Source organism: Jatropha curcas, chromosome 3 (genome assembly GCF_041381405.1).
Source record: "Jatropha curcas cultivar XTBG-Jc1 chromosome 3, XTBG_Jcur_1.0, whole genome shotgun sequence".
Lineage (NCBI taxonomy): Eukaryota > Viridiplantae > Streptophyta > Magnoliopsida > Malpighiales > Euphorbiaceae > Jatropha > Jatropha curcas.
This window is the reverse complement of record NC_143153.1, coordinates 289494-312364: the sequence shown is the minus strand read 5'-3', so window position 1 is coordinate 312364 and position 22871 is coordinate 289494. Positions and strand designations below refer to the sequence as shown.

The following is a 22871-nucleotide window of genomic DNA, read 5'->3' as shown; positions in this document are numbered from 1 at the left end:
TATAAAGTAATTATCATCAAACAGCGAAGTTTCAATTCCTTGTAAAAGCTAATTATTAAATGTTTTCCCAAATAAAAGAAAAGTGAAAATTGGAAAACCATTGATTTATATTGGCTTTTCATCCAACCAACGGCTATAGAAATCTAATGATTCTCTTGGCTTGTATTCAGGAACTGTATGCCCTGCACCCTGCAATATTTGTTTCATTTTCATTAATTTTCTTCTTTAATATGCATTATACTTCAATTTTTTTTTTAAAAAAAAAAAAACTACCTTTATGGTAAGGAAGGTGAAGTTGTAATCATATCCTTGCAAGTACCTACAACAAATTGCAGTTTCTCCAATAATTGTTTTTTTTTTAAAAAAAAATAATAAATAAGAGAAAAATTACCCAGCAACTTCATTGTTAGATTTCCATGATCTCCATTCATCAATTATTTTATATTCAAGTGACCTTGTCCATGCCTGAGTTCCGGTGAATGGCACACACATATCATGATCTCCACTGCACAAAAAAAAAAAAAAAAAAAAAAAAAATCCATAAATTAAGAATTTTATTTTCTTTAATTATTTAAACCCTGAATGAAATTTAAACTCGTGATATCATAATTTTGAAATTATTAAGTTTTTGAAAGAAATTGTTATATACCTATATATGAGTGCTCGATATCCTTGGGTGGTTAGGTTCCTGTGGTAAGGAAGCATACTTCCTGAGCTGAAACTAGAATATGTTATTCTACTAGAGCATAACTCCCATTCTCCAGCAACAGATTTCTAATATTCAATTAAAATAAATTAATTAGTATTAATTAAATAAAGCTTTTAACAGAAAAAAAAAAAAAATGAAATCTTTATCATGTACCGGCTCAGCATGAATTGCTTTCCTAACTGATTCATCATTTAGCCATGCAGTCGCCACTTCATCATCCTATATTCACAAAATTTCTTTACGCTGCCATGTTCGGCGAGTTCCAACTCTTCATATATATGTATATATCCGAAAAAGGGTATGGAAATACTCACAAAGCACATTACGCTGCCATGTCCGGCGAGTTCAGGCCATAAGGTGCCGGGTGGAAGCTGTCCGCGAAGCGGCCAAGCCCGGCCAAACATTCTCTTCCTGACCTTAAGAGGTTTCTCCGTTTGCCCTAATTGCTGGAAACTCACCGGCCATAAGCTTGTTTTATTTCCTTTTGGATCTTCATATGCATTTGGGTCATGGTAGCATGGCTCCAGAATATCGTAAATGTTTAGTCCCGATATAGCCTATACATTAATTAATATTGTAATTAATTATTTTTAGATTAATTTGGTGCACATTAATTAATTGATTTTAACATAAAATAATTAAGAACCTTAAGTAATTAAGGTCTCACCTCATAAACTTTATCGACGCTTTTATAACAATTCTGTTGGTTAGTTTGATTTCCATAGCAAGCAGCTTGAACTCCCTGCAAAAATTATTAAAATTTTTGTTTTGGGATTAATTATCAAAAATTTTTAATTTAATACCTTCCTAAATAATAAATAATTACTTATTACCTGGTAAATGTCATCAGAAACAAGTCCCATTCCATGAGCAAAAGGCAGAAGAGAAATTAAAGTGCCATCAAAATTCGTATCAGTGACCCCATTACCCACCAAGTAACCCTGCATGTATAATAATTATTAATTCAATTAATTTCTTTAGCCAGAATAATTATTTCTGTCCTTACGTAATTATTAATCATTAAACATACTTTGAAATTTATAATGGGCTCTACACCGATCTTTATCCCTACAAGAAAAAAAAATGTGAAAAATGAGTTCCAAGATATCAAAAATTTTTAAAATCCAGATATTATTTCCTTTCACGAAAAAATCATAATATGACTAATAGAGATGTTAGTTGAGATAGTAACTGAGCTCAATTCCCGTAAGGGTGAAAACACAAAATGGAGCCCATTCATGGGTACTGAGAAAGCGGCTGGAGAAGGGTTAAACTTCCTGGTTCTACCAAAAAAAAAAAAAATTCTTATAAGTTAATTACCTTTTACAACTTCAGTTGCAAGGGTAGGCACATAAATTCCAGCATAGGACTCCCCCGAAATATAAAACGGATTTTTGGCGAACTCTGGATATAACTCAAACCACTGCAAATTCCAAATTACGAAAAAAAAAAGGGATTAATAGCCAATTTTAATTTGAAAATGTCATTAGGAACTGAAAATTTATCGTTAATCTGTGGTTAATTACCTTAAGAAGGAAAGTGTGTGTATCAGCAGCAGTATGCCAGTCATCAGTTTTGTAGTTACTTGTTTTGTTTGAATAAGAAAGACCAACTCCACAAGGAGAATCTAAATATATTATGTTTGAAACCTGGATTAAAATAAATCAAATAATTAAAATATAACAACATTCGAATAAAACCAAAAAAAAAAAAAAAAATACAATTAATTGTAGAATAAAACAAAATTATGCATGTAACCTTGGACCAACTATATGGATTGAGATGCAAGATTGGCAAGCTTTCTTCTGACTGTCCTTTTTCATAATTGAATGGTCCTGAAATTATATTAATTTATGAGGATAAATATTTTTTTTTTCTTTTTAAAGGAAATTAGGAAAAGGAAAATATTTTTAAAAATATGAACATTGATACCATGTTCATACACAAATCCATCAAAACTAGAGCAACCGGGTCCTCCATTTAGCCATAAAACAACAGGATCTTCCGATGGATTCCTTTCCGAAACAATGAAATAGTAGAATAGATTCTTCTCATCGAACGTTACATAGCTACACAATTATTCAAAAATTGTAAGTTCTTAATTTTCAAATATATATATATATGTTTTCCTTTGATCAAATGAAAGGCCAGAAAAAAATTAATAACGAGCGACTTAAGTAGTAAGACACACTTGAATTCAATGTATGATCTTTACAAGATTTAAGGTTTACCAGTGAAAAAATACTTCAAACAGCCATGAATTCTGAAACGATATTAAGTTTACTATCTAAACAGTATACTAAGAATCTCATGGAAAGTTCGATCCTGGCTCAGGATGAACGCTGGCGGCATGTTTAACACATGCAAGTCGGACGGAAAGTGGTATTTCCAGTGACGGACAGGTGAGCAACGCGTAAAAACCTGCCCTTGGGAGGGGAACAACAGCTGAAAACGGCTGCTAATACCCCGTAGGCTGAGGAGCAAAAGGAGGAATCCGCCCGAGAAGGGGCTCGCGTCTGATTAGATATTAAATTCACTATTTAAACAATATGAGAGAGACAGTCACGGACTCTAAAATGATATTAGGTTTACTACCCAAATAATACGAGGCTAATCTGATACCTAAAGAACAGGATCGTACCCATGGGAATATAAAAAATGAAAAGCAAGAAAATTTAGAAAAGAAAGTTAAACCTACGTACCCTCCATAGTGTTTTGAAGGTAAAGTTCCATTGAAGCCAGGGATTTGTGTGATGAGTGCATCCTGTGGAGCTGCTTCAAGATTAATGAGTTTAAAGCTCAAAAGAAAGCAAATAATAAGTGATACAACCCAAAAGAAATTTTCCATGATCATTACTGTTAGCTAAAAAGGATGAATTGCATGTAATTATATATAGAAATGGAAAAAAATAAGACAAATTGAGTCTTTGGATATTGACAATAAAACAGCTTTTCAATATATAATTGATGATGAGAAAGCGATGAGAAAGCAATGAGAAAATGAACAAGAAAATTACAGAATGCAATTGTCTTGTATATAGCTGTGGTCCAACAATGAAAAGTTTGAGTTAGACGGCAAAGTACAGCCAACTAGATCCAATTGCCAAGAGAAATTTATGTACTTTTCTTAGTTTTTAATAAATTATTATTATTATTATTTATTCATGCAATAAATCTTAAAAAAAATTAAAAATTATTTTGTTTTGATCGGTAATTCTGAACGTTCCAAATTAAAATAAATTATTTTAAATTAAAAATATTAGTAATTTTGAAACCGCGATCATACCTATTTTTTTTTGCTATGTTATTAACGTATTATGAAGGGAAAACTTTCCGATCGATGTACATAATTAATAATACAATGAGACAAATAAATACAGAGAAAGACTGCTTCCATGATCAGCGGAAGTCAATCCATCACAGCTTGCTCTAGCTCTTTTATTTCAATTAATTACTATTACAAAAACAAGAAAATGACATCTTCTGTCACTTCTTGCTAAAACAAACCCAATCAATGAGTTGGAATTTTTTTTTTTTTTTTTCCTTCTTCTTATCATTCTTAGAAACAAACAAATCGAAATTTTCTTTTCTAATTTTAAAAAATAATCTCATCAGACCGTTCAATTGATTATATCGATTTCCCATCTAACCAACGAGTGTAGAAATCCAACGCCTCTCGTGGCTTATATTCAGGAACTGTATGCCCTGCTCCCTGCAATTATTTATTTACATAATTAATTAATTTCTAACTTAATTATTTATTTATTAGAGTCACACAGTAATAACGATAAATAACGAACCTTAACGGTGAGAAATGTAAGGTTATGTTCGTATCCTTGTAAGTACCTGCTTCCAATTCATTAATAAATTACAGATTCATAATATTTTTTTTTTATATTATATAAAAGAATGGTAAAAAATTTAATTAATTACCCAGCAACTTGATTATTAGATACCCATGACCTCCATTCATCTATGATCTTATATCCAAGTGATTTAGTCCAAGCTTGGCTTCCAGTGAAAGGCACACACATATCATGGTCTCCACTGTAATTTAAGAAATTAATCATGAAATTAAACAAATAAAATAAGATTTAATTAACTCCTGATTAGGATTAATACCTGAAAATAAGTGCTCGATATCCCAGTGAAGTTAGGGTTTTGTGATAAGGAATCATACTTCCTACATCGTGACGATACAGTAACCTGTGGGTGCATAACTCCCAAGGACCGGCTATCGATTTCTATATACATAAAGTAATTATAAAGGTAATGTTCGGTAACGTAGCTCGTCATTTAATTTGAAATTTAAAAAAAAAAAAAAAAGAAAGATTTAATCGTGATTGCTTCAAATTATTTACCGGTTTTGCATGAATTGCTGCCCTAACTAGCTTGTCATTTAGCCATGTAGTTGCAATTTCATCATTCTGTACAAATTAAATATATAATGATAATTACAATTAGTACAAATTCTTTTTTACTAAGAAACACAATAAGTTAGATATATATTTGGAACTTACCATGCATCCAACACTCCCTTGCTTTGCTAGTTCAGGCCAGGATGGTACAATCCCATCTTTCACCGCTGCCCATAGCGGCCAAGCTCGACCGAACATTCTCTTTCTTACCGGAATATTCTTCTCGGTCTTCCCCAGTTGCCGGAAACTGGCAGGCAAAGTTGTGTTTCTTTTGGTGTCTAATTTTGATTCAGGGTCATGGTAGCATGGCTCAAGTATGTCATAAACATTTAGCCCATCAAGTGCCTAATTATTGGATAACATATTTTTAAATTACTATTAAAAAAGAAATAGGATATGTCTTCAATTAATAATAAATCGATCTAACCTTGTAAACTTTTTCCAGGCTCTTAAAGCAATTAGTGCCAGGGTCATCAATTTCTCCTTTACAAACAGCTTGAACTTCCTATACAAGAATTATAACATTCAAATTAATTATTAGTAAAAACACATAATTAATCAACATTAATTTTTCTAAAACTCAATCATTGATGAGTTATTTCTCAAAGAATATTCTTCAGGTTCGTAAAGAAAAAGCACTCCGAGTCATAAGATTCCACGTTCTTAATTATTTTGATTAATTAGTAAAATTGAATTATAAGTTGACTACACCCACCTCATAAATGTCGTCGGAGATAAGGCCCATCCCATGTGCAAAAGAGACAAGAGCATTGCCACCATCAAATTTGTCATCCGTGACCCCATTTCCCACAATATAACCCTACATCAAATAATATCCAATTCCATTATTTATTTTTTATTACTATATGCTTTGGACCATCTTAATTATGTATTTTTTTTTTAATTAAAATACCTACATTAAATTTGATGATTGGATTTACACCAGCTTTAATCCCTACAAGCAAAAAAAAAAAAAAAACTACAAATTAAATAATAAATAACCCTAAATAATTATGCAATTAGCACTCAAAAATTATCACAGATTTAGATCAAATTAATTAAATTAGGGTTTAGAAAGGAGATTATGTGTGGATGAATGTGTACCTTTGACTAGTTGAGAAGCAAGAGTGGGCACATAAACACCAGCATAAGACTCTCCAGCAACATAAAAAGGATTGTTAAGGAACTCTGGATATAGCCCAAACCACTAAATTCAAAACAATATTATTAATTAATTTATAAAATTAATACTAAGCTAAAATCATATTAATTTTTCTGAATTACCTTAAGAAGAAAAGAATGTGTATCAGCAGCAGTTGCTAGGTCTCCAGTTTCATATTCACTTTCATTTTTTGAATATGATAATCCAACACCAGCAGGAGAATCCAAATAGATAATATTTGAAACCTTAGACCAGCTATATGGATTGAGATGCAATATGGGCAGGCTTCCTTTTGGCTGCCCTTCTTCAAAATTAAATGGCCCTGCAAAAGAAATTATTTGTCCAAAAATGGTTATAATTAAATAAGAAAACATTTAATTAAACTATATATATATTTATATAGACACACCATGTTCATAAACAAAGCCATCGAAGCTAGAGCAACCAGGTCCTCCATTGAGCCACAAGACAACAGGATCCTTTGATGGGTTTCTCTCAGAAACAACGAAGTAATAGAACAGACTCTTCTGACCTCCAACACTCACATACCTACAAAGATGCAATTATTTTATGTAGTTATAACCAGTTTAATTCTTTTTTAAAATGCAAAAAGAACAATTAAGACGCAAATAGTTGAACTAACCCACCAAAAAAAGAATAAAAGAAAGAGAAATTAATTAAAAACTTGCCCTGAGTAGTGCTTTGATGGGAAATTGCCATTGAAACCAGGTAGGTAAGTGATGAGTGCACCTTCTTGAGCTGCTTTAATGGAGGCGATAAGACACAGTAACATACTCCAAAACAAGTACAGCTTAACCATGGCGCTTGATCCTAATTAAAAGCCTATGATTATGAGAGATTCTTACTATATATATATATAGAGAGAGAGAGAGAGAGAGAGAGAGAGAGAGAGAGAGAGAGATTTCAATTTGTTTGGAAAAATAAGAAAAGGAGCTTTCAGTGTATGAACATGCACAGACAAGATATAAAAAGCGACTCAAAACAAAAAATCAACAAAAGAATAAATCCTATTTTGGTCAAAAAAGAAATACTATGCCAAGAAAAAGTCCAAAAAAAGAAAAAGCAAAAGAGAAAAAAAAGAAAAAGAGAATTAATTCATTATCATTAAGCAGATAAGATAACATTAACAAGTTGAAAGCAAACTTTTTGGTTTATTTACACAATAAAAATACATAACTCTTAACATATAATTATATTTTGATTTTTATAAATAAAAATTAGGAAATGGGTGGTTTCCTTTCTCTTTATCTTTCCTTTATTTTTTTCTTCTTTTCCAATCAAACTTGTGGAGTTTTCTGTGAGTAGAGAAGACTTGCAGTGACTTTCGTTTCTTCTTACCAAAACTATTGATTCATTTATTTATTTACATCAAAATTTTGACAAGGAAACTAATGTTTTATTCTAGTATTTAATCTTGAATGTGACATTCAAACTGCTAAATTAGATATTGTCTTGTTGGATTGTGATATTTTTAGGTCATTTGGAGTCTGATTGGTGGGCTTCTTTCGTCAAAATTATGATTGTTAATGCAAGCCAACTGGGCATGCACTATAAGTTTCTAGCGATTTTGATTCAGACAATATATAGTATTTGATGACGATGATCACATAATTCTAATGCTCCAACGCATGCTATATTCAAACCTGGCTTGGTTTAGTTTAATTAAGCATACTTATCTTTCTTTTAAGAAAATTATTTGTGATTTATAGAAAAATTATTTTAACTTTTCTATAACTTTATCTCTATCTTCGATGTAAACTGATTATAATAACTTTACCTACTTTCTGGTTACTGATTGGTCTTATTATATTACATTGTAAAGTTTTTTTTTTTTTTTTTCTATTTATATGTGTCATACTGTAGACAAGAGTGATATTCAGATAAAATTCTGATAATAGTAACGATTTTAAATTTAAACTCTAAGTAAAATTTGTCTGACAATACAATTTAGTTCTGTTGATAAACCGGATATTAATTCATGAAATTAATTTTAATAATATACTAATATTATTGATCTCTTGCTGATATATAATAATTTTTAATATTATTCAAAGCAAGAAAGTGAAACATCGTATTTTATTTTGAAAAATGGTAAATTGAAGAAATGTGGTTGCAACTTCATCATTCTGCATGTCAAAAAAAAAAAAAAAAAAAACTCGTTAAGAGGACAACTACGAAGCCTAAAACGAGATTATTCTTCGTAGAATGCTCTTGAAAAATCTAAAAACAGAAAATCAAGAAGTCTATGTTCGATTCGCAGCTCCTATATAAATTTAATTTACTATTCTTGGATGTAAAACTTACAATGCGTGGGACTGAGGCTGAATAGAAGGTTTGCTTCTTGCTGGCTTCAATAATCTGAGGCCAAGAAGGAACAAGGCCGTCAAGTACCGGTGCTCGGAAAGGCCAAGCACGGCCAAACATTCTTGCTCTCACAGGAAGAGACCTTGTTTTTAACCCTAGCTGCTTGAAACTAGTTGGAACTTTCGGATTTCCAAGTTCTGAGCCATAGAAGAGGATCCTTCTTTGGCTTTTTTTCTGATGTAACTGAGTAGTAAAAGAGGTTTTTTTGTATTGTTATATTCACATACCTGAAAAGATCCAGAAATATCCCACCAAATTAATTAAAAAAGCAAGCAATGTAACTAAATTAAAAAAAAAAAAAAACTATATTTTACTTTGTATTTGTATATATATGTATGTATATGACTTGCCCTGAATAGTGTTTGGAAGGGAAGGTGCCATTGAAGTCAGGAAGGTATGTAACTAGAGCTTGCTTAGGAGCTGCTTGAATTAGTACAAAGTTATTCAGAATTATACAAAGTGATATGCCAATGAGAAAGAAAATTTTATCCATACCCACAAACATAAGATGGAAAATGAACTATTGAGAAAAAAAATAAAAAAAGAGGAAAAAGATTAGGATTAATCTTCTTTTTCTTGGTATACACTGTTGAAACGGTTGCTACAATGATCCTTTATGTAAGAAAGATGGCAACTACTGTGAAGGATAAACTTGTGGGCTGTTATTTTTCTTCTCTTAAATTAGAAAGGGTATTAAAAAAATTTAGAAAAAAAAAAAGAATCTGATAATATTTTTCTGCGTATGGCATAAATAAATAAGTTTTTTGAAGTACTGACTATATTCACTCGTGATTTAATTTTATATTTTTAAATTTCTATTAAATTTTTTTTTTATAAATCAAGATTACAATCTCTCTATATTGCTAAAACAAAAATATTCAATGTTAAAAATTTTCTTCTTTTTTTATTTTATAAAAATAGGATGATATATTTTCTTCTCAAATAATAAACTACTAATGATATATTTTTATATTCAATGGCGTGGCAAATCATGTGCCTAAAACCCAAGAACAAGTGGCCAACACAGGAATCACAAAATCACACACATACCTTATCCAAAATCAAAGAAAACAAATCACAAAAAAAAAAAAAAAAAAAAAAAAGGAAAAAGCTCTAAAAATAATTCAAACCAAGACCTCATGCTTTGGCAAACAGAATGGAAAGAAATGAATGCCTCTCTTTCCTCTGCTCTAGCAACATCCTCCTCCTCTGCTTCAATAGCCACCGCTACCGGTGGCTTTCATCGCCAAAGCCGCCCCAGTAAAGGCATATTCACCTGCGGGCGTTTTATATCATCTCCTTACAACCCATTTTCATTGAGAGGTAATATTATCTTTCTTTTTCCATTTCTTGCGTTAGTTTCTTTTTACTTTCTGTAATATGCAATATTTGCTAATTGGTTTGGTACAGTGAATTCATACTTCTGTTATAATCTTCTTCTCAGTTACAAATGGCTCTGAGAATCCTGTCACTGCAAGGTCAGTGGCTGATAAGCTAGTTGATGGTATGGACTTTGGTGAACTTTGCAATGAATTTGAGTGCATTAGTAGCCCTTTAGTTGAATCTACAGCCAGACAGCTTGCTCGCGACATACTTGAACTACGCCAAGGCAATCGAGCTCTGGGGACCTATGCAGTTTCTGTCACTTACAAGGTATTTCTTCCTCCTCCTGCATATGTATGTGTATTTTACTGCCAATAACAGCAATGCAGTACTATTTGAATTTGTTTTAGGGACTAGAAGCTGATTTGATTTGAAAATTCAGAGATTGTAGTGAACCAGAAATCCCACTTTCTTAGTAATTTCAGGATCCTGTGAGAAGTTTTACTGGTCGAGAGAAATACAAGAGACCTCTATGGGTAACTGGTGCGCTAGACAGCCCTTCTGTGGTGAGAACTTTACATTTTAGTTTCGCCGTCTCTGACAAGATCATTGTAGTTCTTTTTTTCTTTTGCTTCTTTTTGTTATTCTTTTCGGTTCTTGCAGACCGTGCAAGAAATGATGATGCTGTCAACAAGTGTCCTGAGTATCAAATGGACAATAAAAGGGAAGCCTAAATCTCTCGTAGCTGATATAGGTGGAGATTTGATAATAAAAGTAAACTCCCAGTTCACTCTGAACCAGATTAGTGGCCAAGTGATTGAGCATGAAGAGTTCTGGGATTTATCAGCTTCATCACCAGTAGCTCAGGCATTTTTCTGGACATCGCGCCGTCTTTATGCTACAATTGAGACTGGAAAAGACTTGGCTGATCTACTCAAAAACTTATCGAGCCGTCTTTCGACACAGAAGGAGAACTTGGAGATCTACCCTGACCCTACTGGTGATCCAACAAAGGTATGCTGCAATTTTTAACTTTACCCTTTTCTTACTCTTGATCAAGATGTTAAATTTGTTGCATTATCTGGATATGTACACAGTTCTTTCAAAGGGACGATGGCTTCCAAAGGGATGTATACCAGATTGCACTATTTATTGCAGTGATCTATTTTGTTGTACAATTCTTGAAGACAACCTTGTAAAGCCTCTGTCTTGCACATATTGTCTTGCCATCATTAATCTATCTATCAACAATTGTAGTTTAATATTGCTACAATCTATATTGTATAGTGTATCGTACCACCAATACAAATACTGCACTCAAACCACAGTAAGGTTTTTTCTTTGGAAAATGTTTCCCAATATTGAACAGAAGTAGATAATTCTTTTCACTTCTTTCTCTTTCTATCTTCATTTATTTCACCAACTCTGCGGTTGATCCATAACTGTACCAGCTGATGTCCCATTAACTGCAAGATAGAAACGCGTCTGAAGCTTCATACTTTTTGGATTAGACATCTAAACAATGAACACTGCAACTATGGGAGGAGGAAATTGACCTCATCATAGCTATTAAAGGAAAGCTAGCATTATATTAATAAATAAATAATTTAATCTAACTTTTAAGTCATAATTCAAAAGTACAAAAACTTTTTGTTCACTGAAAAATGAAAGATTAAAAAGGCATACAAACCTTAAAAAACATAAGAAAGAAAGGAAGAAAAGAAAAATTAACGGGAGTCATGAAATCAAGAAATCAACTATACCAAGCAGAGTTCTCTGGTTACATTATGGTACAAGTAAATCAAATAATGTTGTACCACTTGTTTGCAGATTATGAAAATGTATGGATTATTGCAAACACTAGTAACAAAAATGTTACAATTCGTCCACTTATTACACAGGAAGCCGACGAGATATTGTGAGCCCCAACAGAGTACACTGAACCAGAAGCTTGATCCTTCACTTTGATGGCTGAAGAGCCTAAATCAAACAAAAAATATTGCCAGAGAAAGGCCAGAATAAATCTTTGATCCAATGATAATGAACTCTATAACCAGAATGGAAAATCACAACAGAGTTTCACTTGATACGTCTCATTAACGAAACAGAAAGCATTGACACTTACAGTTATGGTCTGCCCATCCAATGGCCTGGTTTTCAAGATCATACAAAACAAGCTTATTTGAAAGCACCAAATCTGCATTGAAAACCATTAGCAAGTTAATAGCTAAAAAAATGTAGTTTTCATTTTTATTTTCAGCTTTGCGAAAATAAAACCATTTATGATATCATCTACTTCAGCAAGCTCTGCGCATTTTTACTATAGTTGCTCATGCCTCCATCTCTTCCGGCTTATGGAAAATCAAATTATGTGATTGTATTATGCTTGTCTCAGTAATGATATTCTGAGTCATCATAGATATATGTAAATGTACAGCATTGCATTATTCTTATTGACAAGTGCTGTCAATTGTCACTTTCTAGGACACAGAATCTGTAGCATTAATGAACAGCAGGTACCTAAATTTAGAATGGAGACGCAATTGAGACCTTACCTCCCAAAAGAGTCATATCTCTACCATCCTTAGATTGCATCCCACTGTTTTGCCAACCAAAACACCAAACTTCATCCTGTAGATAGTCATGAAAATAATGTATTATTTGGCCACAACAAAGAAAAAGTCATTTACAATTATGAAAGCCCATGCCAAAGAAGAACTAAATCGTCAAAATTCAACACAGTGATCCACAAAGAATCTTCCTTCAAACAACTTTCAGCATTGCAGAAGTGGTACATCATTAAAACAGAACATGGGGATGACCACATATTACCCAAAAAGAAAAAAAATACAAGTAGCTTAAAATTTTCATATCTTCAAAAGTTTTTCACCCTCAGGCTCTGATGGCTAAACATCTCAAACCCTTCCATCCATTGCCCTGGATTAATATTCATGATTAAGATGACTAGCATATATTTTAATTTTATAGATATATTAAGCAAAATTCTTACATTCGTATGTATAACTTCATTTCTGAAGAGAATTAATAGTTGCCACATCAAAGATACTATTTTTAAGCATAACAATTCACAAAATTTAGATCCAAATGATTACAAGCAATGGGACAAGCATAGTTGGGTGAGCTGATATGATTCAATTTAAACCACTACCATAATTCACCTATTGTCATAGGTCTGAACAGACACTAAAGTGAAATTGAGTTTAACTTGGTAAATTCAAATTCCTAATCTGTCTGAAACTCATAAGAGATTCTCCCATTTGACATAGCTGAAGTTTTAATTATTCAATTCACCTTTCTAGCAACAAATTTTAAGAACTCAATGGGCATGTTATGCTAGGGATAAAAAAAACACCATACTCTAAAAGAACGACCAAAAATAAAATATATCAATAGTACGATACACACTACAGTATTACAGCATCTCTGCCACCTAACTGCCGAATTATCTGCCAGGGAGAATTTAATATAATTTTATATTAAACACACAAAACCACTGGAGAGAAACTACATATATGACAAAAGCACTGAACATGAGGATTCTCATTAAACTCAAAAATGTTTACTTACACGAATTTCGAACAGATAGTCATGAGGATAAACTGTCAGACTAAGAGAACCTTCAAAATGAAACTTGACAGTTGGGAATCCAGAATCAACCCTGCAAGAGCATAGGGCATAAGAAAAGTTGAGATTCTTACAATCATCATAATTATTATATTTATGATTAGAATTAGTAGTCAAATGCATCAAATAACTAATTAGACATAATTGTAAAAGTTCAAGAAAACAAGCGACACAATGCCACACAAAATATTGTTCTGACCAAATTACATCTTAATATGATAAGGCATTCTTGAAATGATACATGCAGGATTAACTACCTACCACTAAACATACAGAAACAGAAAAAACAGAGGTTCACCATACCCTAGCACCCTAACTTCAAAAACTTTTCAAATTTAATGGTAGGTTCGAAACAGAGACTTTAAAGGAGTAATATTGCACTTGGCACCTTACTTTCCACTGTACTGAAAGCACATAAACTGCTCCTCAACTGTATGCAATTTTATTCCAGGTTGCTGAGCCAGAATCTAGTGCACCAAAACAAATAAATTCAATGTAACTCCTAAACATAATAACAAAAAAACTTCAAATGGAAGGAATGTGATGAATAGTACATACCTTAGTCATCATCGACTCATAGACCACCTCTGGAAGATATGCCAAGGTAGTACCACTGTCAATTATTGTTCCTCTTCGATCTCCAGTATCAAATATATCAGTTGGAAGATCCAGAACATTATCGCCCACCTCTATTTCCTTCATAACAACATTGTAATGCGGCCTAAAGTATAATTATGAAAAAAGAAATCATTAACCAAGATCTGACATAATAGAGGAAAGAAAAACAAAGCATTCAACAAAATAGCCAGATTGTTTATATTACATTACATTATATATATTTAATCTATTCATGTCAAATAAAAAACAAATTTTTTGGAAATGTCCAACATCGTGTCTTATTTTTCCAATAACTGTTTTTAACTTTCCATATGGTATGCCTGAAGAAATCTTTTCCTATGTCTGTCCCATCCTTGCAACCCTTTGGAAGAAGAACTTCTTGTAATTGAAGGAAAGAGTAATAGTTGAAACTTTGGGGACTTGGGTGAAGCTGTGACAGAATCTTTTTGTCAACTATAAGTCATTGTTATATTGTTTCCTTTACCTTTTTATTTTGATCCCTCTGTTCGCCTAAACAAGGTGTTGCACAAAATCTAAGCAGTAATCTTAGTGGCAATATGAAAAAAGTTTAGTCGCAATTAATAAGCACAAATATCACAATTGAGAAAAGCTAAGATAGTGTCACATACTGATTTGGTACCATCGGAGTCGTATTTACTTTTGGTGAGACCACTTCTCCAATGGCAAAGATTCCACCTCCATGTATATTATCCAGGCAATGTGCAAACATTCTTTTAATATTTCCAGCTGCAGCAAGTTGTGAAATCATGGATGAGTTTGCTTGCCCAAAACCAAGTATTCCATCCAATGCTTCACTGGATGTCCCCAGCTCCCCAGATTGTTTAGCTCCACAACTGCACCACCAGTGCAAATTTTGTAATGCAAGGAAAGAGCAACTTAACAATACTCATTTTTTAACTGAGACCAAAAATTAAGCACATGAACAAGACAAGCAGTCATATCTGTGTATGTGTACAGAGAGAGAAGAAAAGGAAGAGGAGAAGAAGAACAAGAGGGGGCATGATTTATGCTCCATGATTAAATCCACATTCACGAATTAAAACAACTATTGATATTTAAGTTCATTTCCAGCACAGGCTCACATAAAAGATAGAGCAATAGTTAATTTCAACAATATAATAGACCTATTCAACATAATGTTTTCTTCAATATAACTAGAAGGTGCAAATCTTCTGGGTGAATTTAATACTTCACACAACAATAGTTTCTTGACTAAAAAATCATAAAGAATGGCTCTCATCACTAGCAAATGGTGATTTGGAAAGGTTAGTGCATGCCAATGTAGTTGCAATTTGCAGCAGCGTGTTAAAAGGGATAGTTAGTTTTATATGAGCATGGTGTGTCAAGTTTTATCGTTTATCTACTCGCTGTAACTAGAAAAATTACAGAGATCATAATCAGGTGTGTACATTATCCTTCCTTCCCAAAACCCCTAATATGGGGTCTAAGTTAACCATCACAAATTACACCACAACCATAAGCTTCAATGTTGGACATCAATTTCAGAGCTCATCAAAAATCCATGAGCCACAATTTTTTTTTTCTGCTAAAACAAAACTGGCAACATATTGTGAGCATTGTAACTCACCCAAAAATAACACTTCCATTTGTCGGTGAGGTTTCAAGATTTCCAGTCACTTGATCGAGTACCACAGTGTCCTTCACATAGTATCCAGCTGTTGCGCTTCCATCACCATAAACTACACTGTATTGGCAGGGCAAGTCTTTTGTGCAACCTTGAAGCACACCTCCGTATGTAGCAGCACAAAATTCATCATCACAATAAACCCTTGATGAAGAATCAGAACTAGTTGGATCATATAATGTCAACTTCACCTGTTAGATCATAAAGTCATAAAGAAAATTGCTCCTCAAACTGATGTCAATATAAAGCATGCATGGTAAACAACAAGGATGCTAAACTTGAATGCATTATGTGTAATTCTGATGCAGTATTCAAAATATAAAGAGATTTGGTTCAGGTGTCAAGAAGCATACACCGAGGTCGCTTTTCGTGGGACATCTATCACAATTGGCACAATTCACCCATAGGATGTCACTTCCAGTATCAACTTGCACATAGTAGTCCTTTGATGGATTCCCAAGCCCGATTTTAGCAAAATAAAGGCTAAACCAATCAATAAAGAAATCATATAAGCACCCTAAATGAAATAGACAAGATATGAACAGAAGGACAGAAATGTTCATCCATTTTGCAAATTCTAGATCTTTTTTCTTTCATTTTTTTTCCATTCACGCGACAACAAAAACAGAACGGTAGAATTTTATATCAAAGAAAGATGCTACATATCTACCAAAAGAAATTTCATGATATACAAACAAAACAATTTAAAAATGAAATAAATTCAAATAAAATCAATTATAATGACAAAATCAACGGAAAAACAGATAGGAAAAAGAAACAATAAAGAAATATATATATACATACATATTGAATTCTCCTCAGTAAACCCAATTAAACTCAATATAACTTATATGAAACACCAACAGATAAATCTAAAGACATAGCTGGTGATTGGATCTAAAAAGACTATATCAACCAATCAGATAAATGAACAAAAGTAACCTCCCCAATTATTATACCAACAAATAAATTTAAGAAATATGAAAACAAAGCACAAAACTTTCCTATGTGTTTAAACAGAAAACTAACCCAGCTTCAGCAGGATGACCATTGCCACCTAAGTGAAGATCGATATCAACTTCAGATAGAATTCTTCTGTGACGGCGAGCATCATGGGCTTTCAATGCACTAAGGCTGCGTTCTCTGCCAGCAAATTTATGTTGTACATTAAAAACCAAATTCCCCGACACAAAACCCAATTCAGCAAACACCATAACCCCCATTAAGACCGCCACCAAGTTCTTCCGATCCATCGTCGCTCACCGTCTTCAAGAATCAAAGTTAATTAATTAAATATTATTATTATTGAAATGTTCTCTCTTTTCCTCTCCCTTTCGGGTATGAAGAGAACGCCGCTCAGGTGGCGGTGCTCATAGGTTTCTTGGGTGTTTCAAAGAAAGAAAGGAAAGAGAGAGGATGAGAAGAGAAAAGGAGAAGAGGGAGAGAGGAAAGAAAGAGAAGAGGCAACAAACAATTCGCGTTTTCAACGGTAAGCGACACGTCCTTACTACATGTAAATGTGAAGAGAAATATATAGGAAACAATATTGGTCCCTTTCTTTTTAATTTCTTTTTTCTTTTTCTTACGTTTCTTTCTCTGTCTGTGTCTTTGTCTCTCTCTTTCTACCCGTAACTATAAGCAAAGTCGTTTTTTCAGTTTTGTGGGTATTTTTTCTTTTCTTTTCCTTGGTTTAAAAGATTATCCATTTTAGGATTCTGACTTGCTCTCCTCTGCTGTTAGAATCTGTTTTTGACAGTTGGAAGTTGCAGTCTTGACTCTCTGTGCTTGTCTCCTCCCTCGAGATGCTGTACTATTTGTCTCCCATTATAAATTAATAATACATCTGAAATGTTGAGTTTGATTTGGGATATCAATTTCATTCAAAATAAATCCAATTTTTAATCAATAATAAGTCAAAAAAAATTTTCAAAGCTCTGAAAAATAAAGTTTCAGCCTTCATTTATCATTTTAATTTCCATACTCAAACCAATCTTTAGTATTTGAGGAACAAAAAAAAAAAAACTATAAATGAGGATTATGTCTCGGAGTATTTACCTCGTTTATTTACGATTTTAAAACTCAAAAGAAGTCATTATCATATTTAAACATTCAATAAAATTGTTAGATTTTTTCATTTCCATGAAAAGAATAATCCACAATCGCGTGTGATTTTTTAATTAATAAAAAAAATAGCTCAACAGGATTGAGTATAATTTATTAGTTTACTAATTAAACATAATTGATTATATCAATATTAAATATTTCAATGTTTAAATGTAAAATATAAAAATTTAAACAGGATCGAGCATTTACAGAATTGATCATCATTATTCGATCATCTATAATATAAATTCTTCGAGTCGATCTTTTTATTTCCGAAAGTCAGCAGAAACTAATTGAGTTTATCGTAAAATGTAAACACGTGCTATAAATGTACAAAAAATATAAAATATAAAAGGATAATACAGATTACAAACTTAATTGGAATGAATTAAAGGGATCTCGTACGCATCCATGTGCTGTGAGCTGTTGAAGCTTCTCTTTCCAGCTTCCATTTGCGTGTTCATTTGTGTTTCTTTCCATCTTTACAATTAATCTCTTATATACTATATTTTTTCTAAAATTAAAAAAAAAAAAAAATGCGCCTCTTCCCCAATAACACATCTCCAATCCATCCCAATTTTATTTCTAGGACGCAATCTATCCAGTTTTAGTTTTTCATCTTATGAGAATCCAAACATAAATCAATTTGTAGTATTATTCTATATATCAAAAATAAAAAATAAATAGCTGTGAATATATAATGTAGTTTGATTCGAACTCATTAGATTTTAATAATCGAACCGTGAACTCAGTCGGTTTATAATTTTATAAATAAAAAAATTATTTTTTTATATACTCAAATTCGACGCAGAATATCATTTTGTATAATTAATTCTATGAAAATATTTATTATTTTTAATTGCATTTATGTATGGAATATCTACCCTATAAAACGAGATGTGAATTAACTTATTTTTGGAATTTTTCTAATATATATACATATATCTAAATTAATTCATAAAATTTAATTAATTTATATTTTTTATAGAAAATTATATATTAACTTCTAGAAAAAATATTTTTAGATCGGCGACTGTATGAAATCTTCGGTTGCCCTGAAAGTGGTGATGGGCCTAATTTGTCCGTTAGTCTTTGGCAATTCATTCCTCTAACTCCTTCCATATGATGTGAGAAATACAATGTTTACAATTGACATGTTTGTAAAGCCAAGACCAAGATGATTTGGAATTTGCATATTCAATTATTATTAAAAGAGTCAAAATTTCAAAACAATTTTCGTTTTGTGATACTCAATTGCGCCATCTTCAATAAGACTTTTTAGCTGACTTATCTTCCAAAAAACGGAAAAAAAAAAAAAAAGAAAAAGAAAAAGACAATTCTAACTTGGTTTATTAAATCAGCAATATCATAATGTTCTGGAATGTATAATTAAAATAAAATTTTTTATTGAATCGAAAGTATTTCTAATCATATATTAAAAAAATATAATATAATTTTTTAAATTTCTATTTTCATTAATTTAATTTTTTCAAAGAATATCTTTTTCTTATAGTTTGTGAATTCAGGGATGTAGCTTTTACTTTGTTCAGGGATGTAGCTTTTACTTTGAAGACATTCCAAAGGAATAAGGATAACCAACCCTACAATACAATGCATCTATGGAGAAAGAAAAATTCCCGTTATCGACAAAATCACAAGGAAAAAAAAAAAAACAAATAGCATGGGTTCAACGTTTAAATTATTTTATTCAACACTTTAATTTATAAAATTAAATTAATTAAACATTTATTTAATGATTCAAAAATATAAAAATTATTATTTCAAAAGCTAAAAAATAAAATCATAATTTTAGAGCCGCAATAAGTCTTTTTAAAAATTGAAAGTGTCATCCAATTAAAATAACAAACCTATATATTAGGTCATAACCCAATAATTTTTTTGGTTCACACAAAGGAAATACCAACTTCATATATTGGACTTAACAAGCTTGGATTCTCCCCCAAAATCACCTTGAATTTGTATTTTAATAAATTGATTTCTTAAAATCGAGCCCAATGAGATAGGGGTGAGCAATATTCGAATTGGACAGAATAATCAAACCGAAGCAACTCATTTTGATTTGACTCTATCAGAATATTAAGAGTTTTAATTACCATTCCATTCGAATAGTTGATAACCAAACAGTTTTGAGTTTAGTTACTTGTATAACTAATCAAATTGATATCTATGCTCAAAAGAGATAATTCGGTTCGGAATAATCGAATCAAATTCAACTGATCTGATTCGGTTTGATAACGAATCAATTTTCACGCTCTTCAATTATCATGAAATCTGTCCGGTCAGACAGTACTGACCCAATTCGGTTTGATTCCAGATGCTCAGCCCTACAATAAGATGCTTATTTCATTTTTCTAAGAAATAAATTCTAAATAGGCAAAATATCCCAATTTTTCTATGTCGTTTTTCCAAAATTTCTACAGGCTCTAGTTAGTTTTGTCCCTACAGTTCTCGGAAGTGACAATTCCACCCCTCATATTTCCTTTCCATACTGTTTTAAACAGGAGGGCAATTTCGTCTTTCAAGATGATTAACATGCAGTCACTCCCATTTTCTTTTCCTTTCTCTTTCACCTCTTATCTCCTACTTCTAAGTTCTCTTTCAGCCTTTCATTTACCTTATAAAATGACGAGGATATCCCAAGATATAATTATTTTTTTCTCTAACTCACAAGGCCATTTTCGAAATTGCGAACTCACGGCTCCCAAATTATCTCGCTTTTGCTGTTGCAATTCTTCTTCCTCATTTTCCTCACTGCAATTCCTTGAAGTCTCTGCGCTCCATTTTTAATTTGCTCGAATCGACCTCTCTAATCAAACCAAAACTAACTCTCTCTTACACAATGTCTCTGATCCAATTCTCAATCACTCCAACCACTCCTCGCTCCTCACCGTCCTTTTCAAGTTCCCAGGCGCATCCGATCGCAGCCGCCATCGCCAAAGACTCATTTACAAATTCTTCCCCTAAACCAAGCTCCAGAAGCAGCTTCTCACGGTCTTTGAAGGTTTTCAAGAGGAACGATTGCGCTTTCACGGTGAGGTCGAGTTTGGATACTGTTGGTCCTACGGCGACGGTGGGTCAGGTCACTGAGGTCAACAAGGATACCTTCTGGCCGATCGTTAAGTCCGCCGGAGCTAAGGCTGTCGTCCTTGACATGTACACTCAATGGTAAGTAAAATTAATGCTATTATAATTATTACTGATTTCTTTGTTCCTCCCGTTTATTTGTATACTGAAAGGAAAGTAAAATCCGCTCCATATTTTTGTTTTTTTCTTTTTTGGGAAAAATAAATTATCGAACGCTGTCGTTTGTCGACAAAATATAAAATCTTAAAAACGACTGGTCCATTGTGGTGGCAGGAACTAACTAACGGCGATCATTTATTATGAGGAACGTTCATGTACGACGTTAAGCACTGTTGTTGTGTTTTTGAGTGGCATTTCTTCTTTTTAGTTATTGTTTTGTACTGAATGGAATTTCTAGATGGAAATAGAAGAACTTTTAATTATAATGTTTATCCTACAAAATTCCATGTTGAATTCTCGAGTTTGATTGCTAATGTTGAGATTCAATTATAACCTCTGTTACGAGCTCTCAATACAACAGTTAACAGATGATCAATTTCTTACTTCTAAAACCCATTTATTACACAAAGCTTCGCATCTCCTTGCTTTCTTTTTGATATTAAAAGAGCTTGTACATTTGCAGAACATGGCTGGTTTTTTTATGTTTATAATCTTTCAGCTCAGCGGAAATGGGGTTACTTTTATATAGAATTGGTTCCTAGTTCTTCATGATTTCAAGAATCCTCTTCAAATTCTTGAAGCTTCCCTCTCTGGCCCTGGATTGGTTTGCATTTTGGAAATGTTCGAAGGAAATCCTAGGTGGGGAAACAAAATTAAAAGAAAGCCATAGTACACACATTTGCTTCCATCAGTTTTGGAATGCAAGTCCCAAGTTTTTAACTGTAAAACCAGAGAAATGTTGATTCATCAATCACCATTTACAATTCTGTGAAAGATGTTCTACCCTTATCCATGATTCAATTATTTGGGAACTTTCTCCTGATATTTTTCTTTTTTGGGGGGTTTTTCTTCAGGTGTGGCCCTTGTAAGGTGATAGCTCCCAAATTTCAAGAATTGTCCGAGAAGTATCTTGATGTTGTCTTCTTGAAACTTGATTGCAACCAAGAAAACAAGGTTTGTAATTTGGCATCTCAGTGCTATCTAGCATGCATAATTTGATGTTGTCTTTCTCCTTCCCTGTTTCTCAGTTTCTCATATGCTGATAACTGTTTGGCAGCCATTGGCAAAGGAGCTTGGCATAAAGGTGGTGCCTACTTTCAAGATTCTCAAGGATAGCAAGGTTGTAAAGGAAGTCACTGGGGCCAAATATGATGATTTAGTGGCTGCCATAGAGGCTGTTAGATCCAGCTGAATCTCCTTTTTCCTGTAATTTTATAGTTATATACTTCATGACAGAAGGAACCGATATCTGCCTCAAAATAATTATTTGTACTTGTATGTATCCGTCGGACCTTTCTCTGGAGATCTGTGGTTGGATGAAAACGCGAGAAATGGGATTATTTTCTACAACAGGGAGGAAGGAAATAGGCCATGATGTCTTTCTTTTTCCTTTTTCCAATTGTTTCCATTTCTTTGGAGAAACCCGTTAAAAAGAAGGTGATGATGTAAATGTCAATTACGTAATTGTGAATCAAATTAACTGAATATCATTTCTTCTGTATGTTTCAAACTATTTCTTGGTTTAGGTTTCTCCTTGCCACTGATGTTTAGTGATTTTAACTACACCAGGCCTGCTAT

At 32.6% G+C, this 22871-nt stretch overlaps 5 protein-coding genes across 5 annotated transcripts; 2 read left to right on the top strand and 3 right to left on the bottom strand.

Moving 5' to 3' along the window:
- Nucleotides 1-10: 10 nt before the first annotated feature.
- LOC105644883 (serine carboxypeptidase-like 20) lies at nt 11-3707 on the bottom strand. The gene is made up of 14 exons (XM_012230384.4): nt 3412-3707; nt 2642-2778; nt 2468-2544; nt 2236-2358; nt 2030-2132; nt 1740-1777; nt 1543-1650; nt 1377-1451; nt 1024-1266; nt 863-928; nt 650-774; nt 392-505; nt 274-319; nt 11-189 (listed from the first exon to the last, which is right to left on the bottom strand). The coding sequence occupies exons 1-14, from the start codon at nt 3561-3563 to the stop codon at nt 106-108; spliced, it is 1491 nt and encodes a 496-aa protein (XP_012085774.1). The 5' UTR covers nt 3564-3707; the 3' UTR covers nt 11-105.
- Nucleotides 3708-4084: 377 nt separating this feature from the next.
- On the bottom strand, nt 4085-7245 carry LOC105644884 (serine carboxypeptidase-like 20). Its single transcript, XM_012230385.4, has 13 exons — nt 6979-7245; nt 6699-6838; nt 6412-6611; nt 6232-6334; nt 6045-6082; nt 5843-5947; nt 5555-5632; nt 5230-5472; nt 5071-5136; nt 4832-4953; nt 4643-4756; nt 4510-4555; nt 4085-4421 (listed from the first exon to the last, which is right to left on the bottom strand). The coding sequence occupies exons 1-13, from the start codon at nt 7107-7109 to the stop codon at nt 4338-4340; spliced, it is 1470 nt and encodes a 489-aa protein (XP_012085775.1). The 5' UTR covers nt 7110-7245; the 3' UTR covers nt 4085-4337.
- A 2531-nt stretch (nt 7246-9776) lies between these two features.
- LOC105644885 (transmembrane protein, putative (DUF2358)) lies at nt 9777-11394 on the top strand. The gene is made up of 5 exons (XM_012230386.3): nt 9777-9997; nt 10119-10327; nt 10483-10563; nt 10661-11011; nt 11095-11394. Exons 1-5 carry the CDS (start codon nt 9814-9816, stop codon nt 11194-11196), a joined length of 927 nt encoding a protein of 308 aa, XP_012085776.1. The 5' UTR covers nt 9777-9813; the 3' UTR covers nt 11197-11394.
- A 343-nt stretch (nt 11395-11737) lies between these two features.
- On the bottom strand, nt 11738-17445 carry LOC105644886 (aspartic proteinase 36). Its single transcript, XM_012230387.4, has 10 exons — nt 16956-17445; nt 16280-16409; nt 15870-16117; nt 14890-15114; nt 14201-14363; nt 14036-14109; nt 13586-13676; nt 12553-12628; nt 12123-12194; nt 11738-11977 (listed from the first exon to the last, which is right to left on the bottom strand). The coding sequence occupies exons 1-10, from the start codon at nt 17177-17179 to the stop codon at nt 11829-11831; spliced, it is 1452 nt and encodes a 483-aa protein (XP_012085777.1). The 5' UTR covers nt 17180-17445; the 3' UTR covers nt 11738-11828.
- A 3273-nt stretch (nt 17446-20718) lies between these two features.
- LOC105644887 (thioredoxin F-type, chloroplastic) lies at nt 20719-22794 on the top strand. Its single transcript, XM_012230388.4, has 3 exons — nt 20719-21215; nt 22148-22247; nt 22351-22794. Exons 1-3 carry the CDS (start codon nt 20890-20892, stop codon nt 22483-22485), a joined length of 561 nt encoding a protein of 186 aa, XP_012085778.1. The 5' UTR covers nt 20719-20889; the 3' UTR covers nt 22486-22794.
- The last annotated feature ends 77 nt before the right edge of the window (nt 22795-22871 follow it).

Excerpts from the sequence above, each read along its gene's own strand:
- LOC105644883 (XM_012230384.4), bottom strand. The coding sequence starts at position 3,563 with ATGATCATGGAAAATTTCTTTTGGGTTGTATCACTTATTATTTGCTTT. Across the intron at positions 2,545-2,641 it reads TGGATTTGTGTATGAACATG|GACCATTCAATTATGAAAAA; the intron begins GTATCAATGTTC and ends ATATAATTTCAG. Across the intron at positions 320-391 it reads TCTAACAATGAAGTTGCTGG|GTACTTGCAAGGATATGATT; the intron begins GTAATTTTTCTC and ends AATTTGTTGTAG.
- LOC105644884 (XM_012230385.4), bottom strand. The coding sequence starts at position 7,109 with ATGGTTAAGCTGTACTTGTTTTGGAGTATGTTACTGTGTCTTATCGCC. Across the intron at positions 6,839-6,978 it reads CCATCAAAGCACTACTCAGG|GTATGTGAGTGTTGGAGGTC; the intron begins GCAAGTTTTTAA and ends GCATCTTTGTAG. Across the intron at positions 4,422-4,509 it reads TTACATTTCTCACCGTTAAG|GGAGCAGGGCATACAGTTCC; the intron begins GTTCGTTATTTA and ends AAATAATTGCAG.
- LOC105644885 (XM_012230386.3), top strand. The coding sequence starts at position 9,814 with ATGCTTTGGCAAACAGAATGGAAAGAAATGAATGCCTCTCTTTCCTCT. Across the intron at positions 10,328-10,482 it reads CAGTTTCTGTCACTTACAAG|GATCCTGTGAGAAGTTTTAC; the intron begins GTATTTCTTCCT and ends TAGTAATTTCAG. Across the intron at positions 11,012-11,094 it reads CTACTGGTGATCCAACAAAG|TTCTTTCAAAGGGACGATGG; the intron begins GTATGCTGCAAT and ends ATATGTACACAG.
- LOC105644886 (XM_012230387.4), bottom strand. The coding sequence starts at position 17,179 with ATGGATCGGAAGAACTTGGTGGCGGTCTTAATGGGGGTTATGGTGTTT. Across the intron at positions 12,195-12,552 it reads AGATATGACTCTTTTGGGAG|ATTTGGTGCTTTCAAATAAG; the intron begins GTAAGGTCTCAA and ends TTTTCAATGCAG. Across the intron at positions 11,978-12,122 it reads TGGATGGGCAGACCATAACT|GCTCTTCAGCCATCAAAGTG; the intron begins GTAAGTGTCAAT and ends TGTTTGATTTAG.
- LOC105644887 (XM_012230388.4), top strand. The coding sequence starts at position 20,890 with ATGTCTCTGATCCAATTCTCAATCACTCCAACCACTCCTCGCTCCTCA. Across the intron at positions 21,216-22,147 it reads CTTGACATGTACACTCAATG|GTGTGGCCCTTGTAAGGTGA; the intron begins GTAAGTAAAATT and ends GTTTTTCTTCAG. Across the intron at positions 22,248-22,350 it reads ATTGCAACCAAGAAAACAAG|CCATTGGCAAAGGAGCTTGG; the intron begins GTTTGTAATTTG and ends ACTGTTTGGCAG.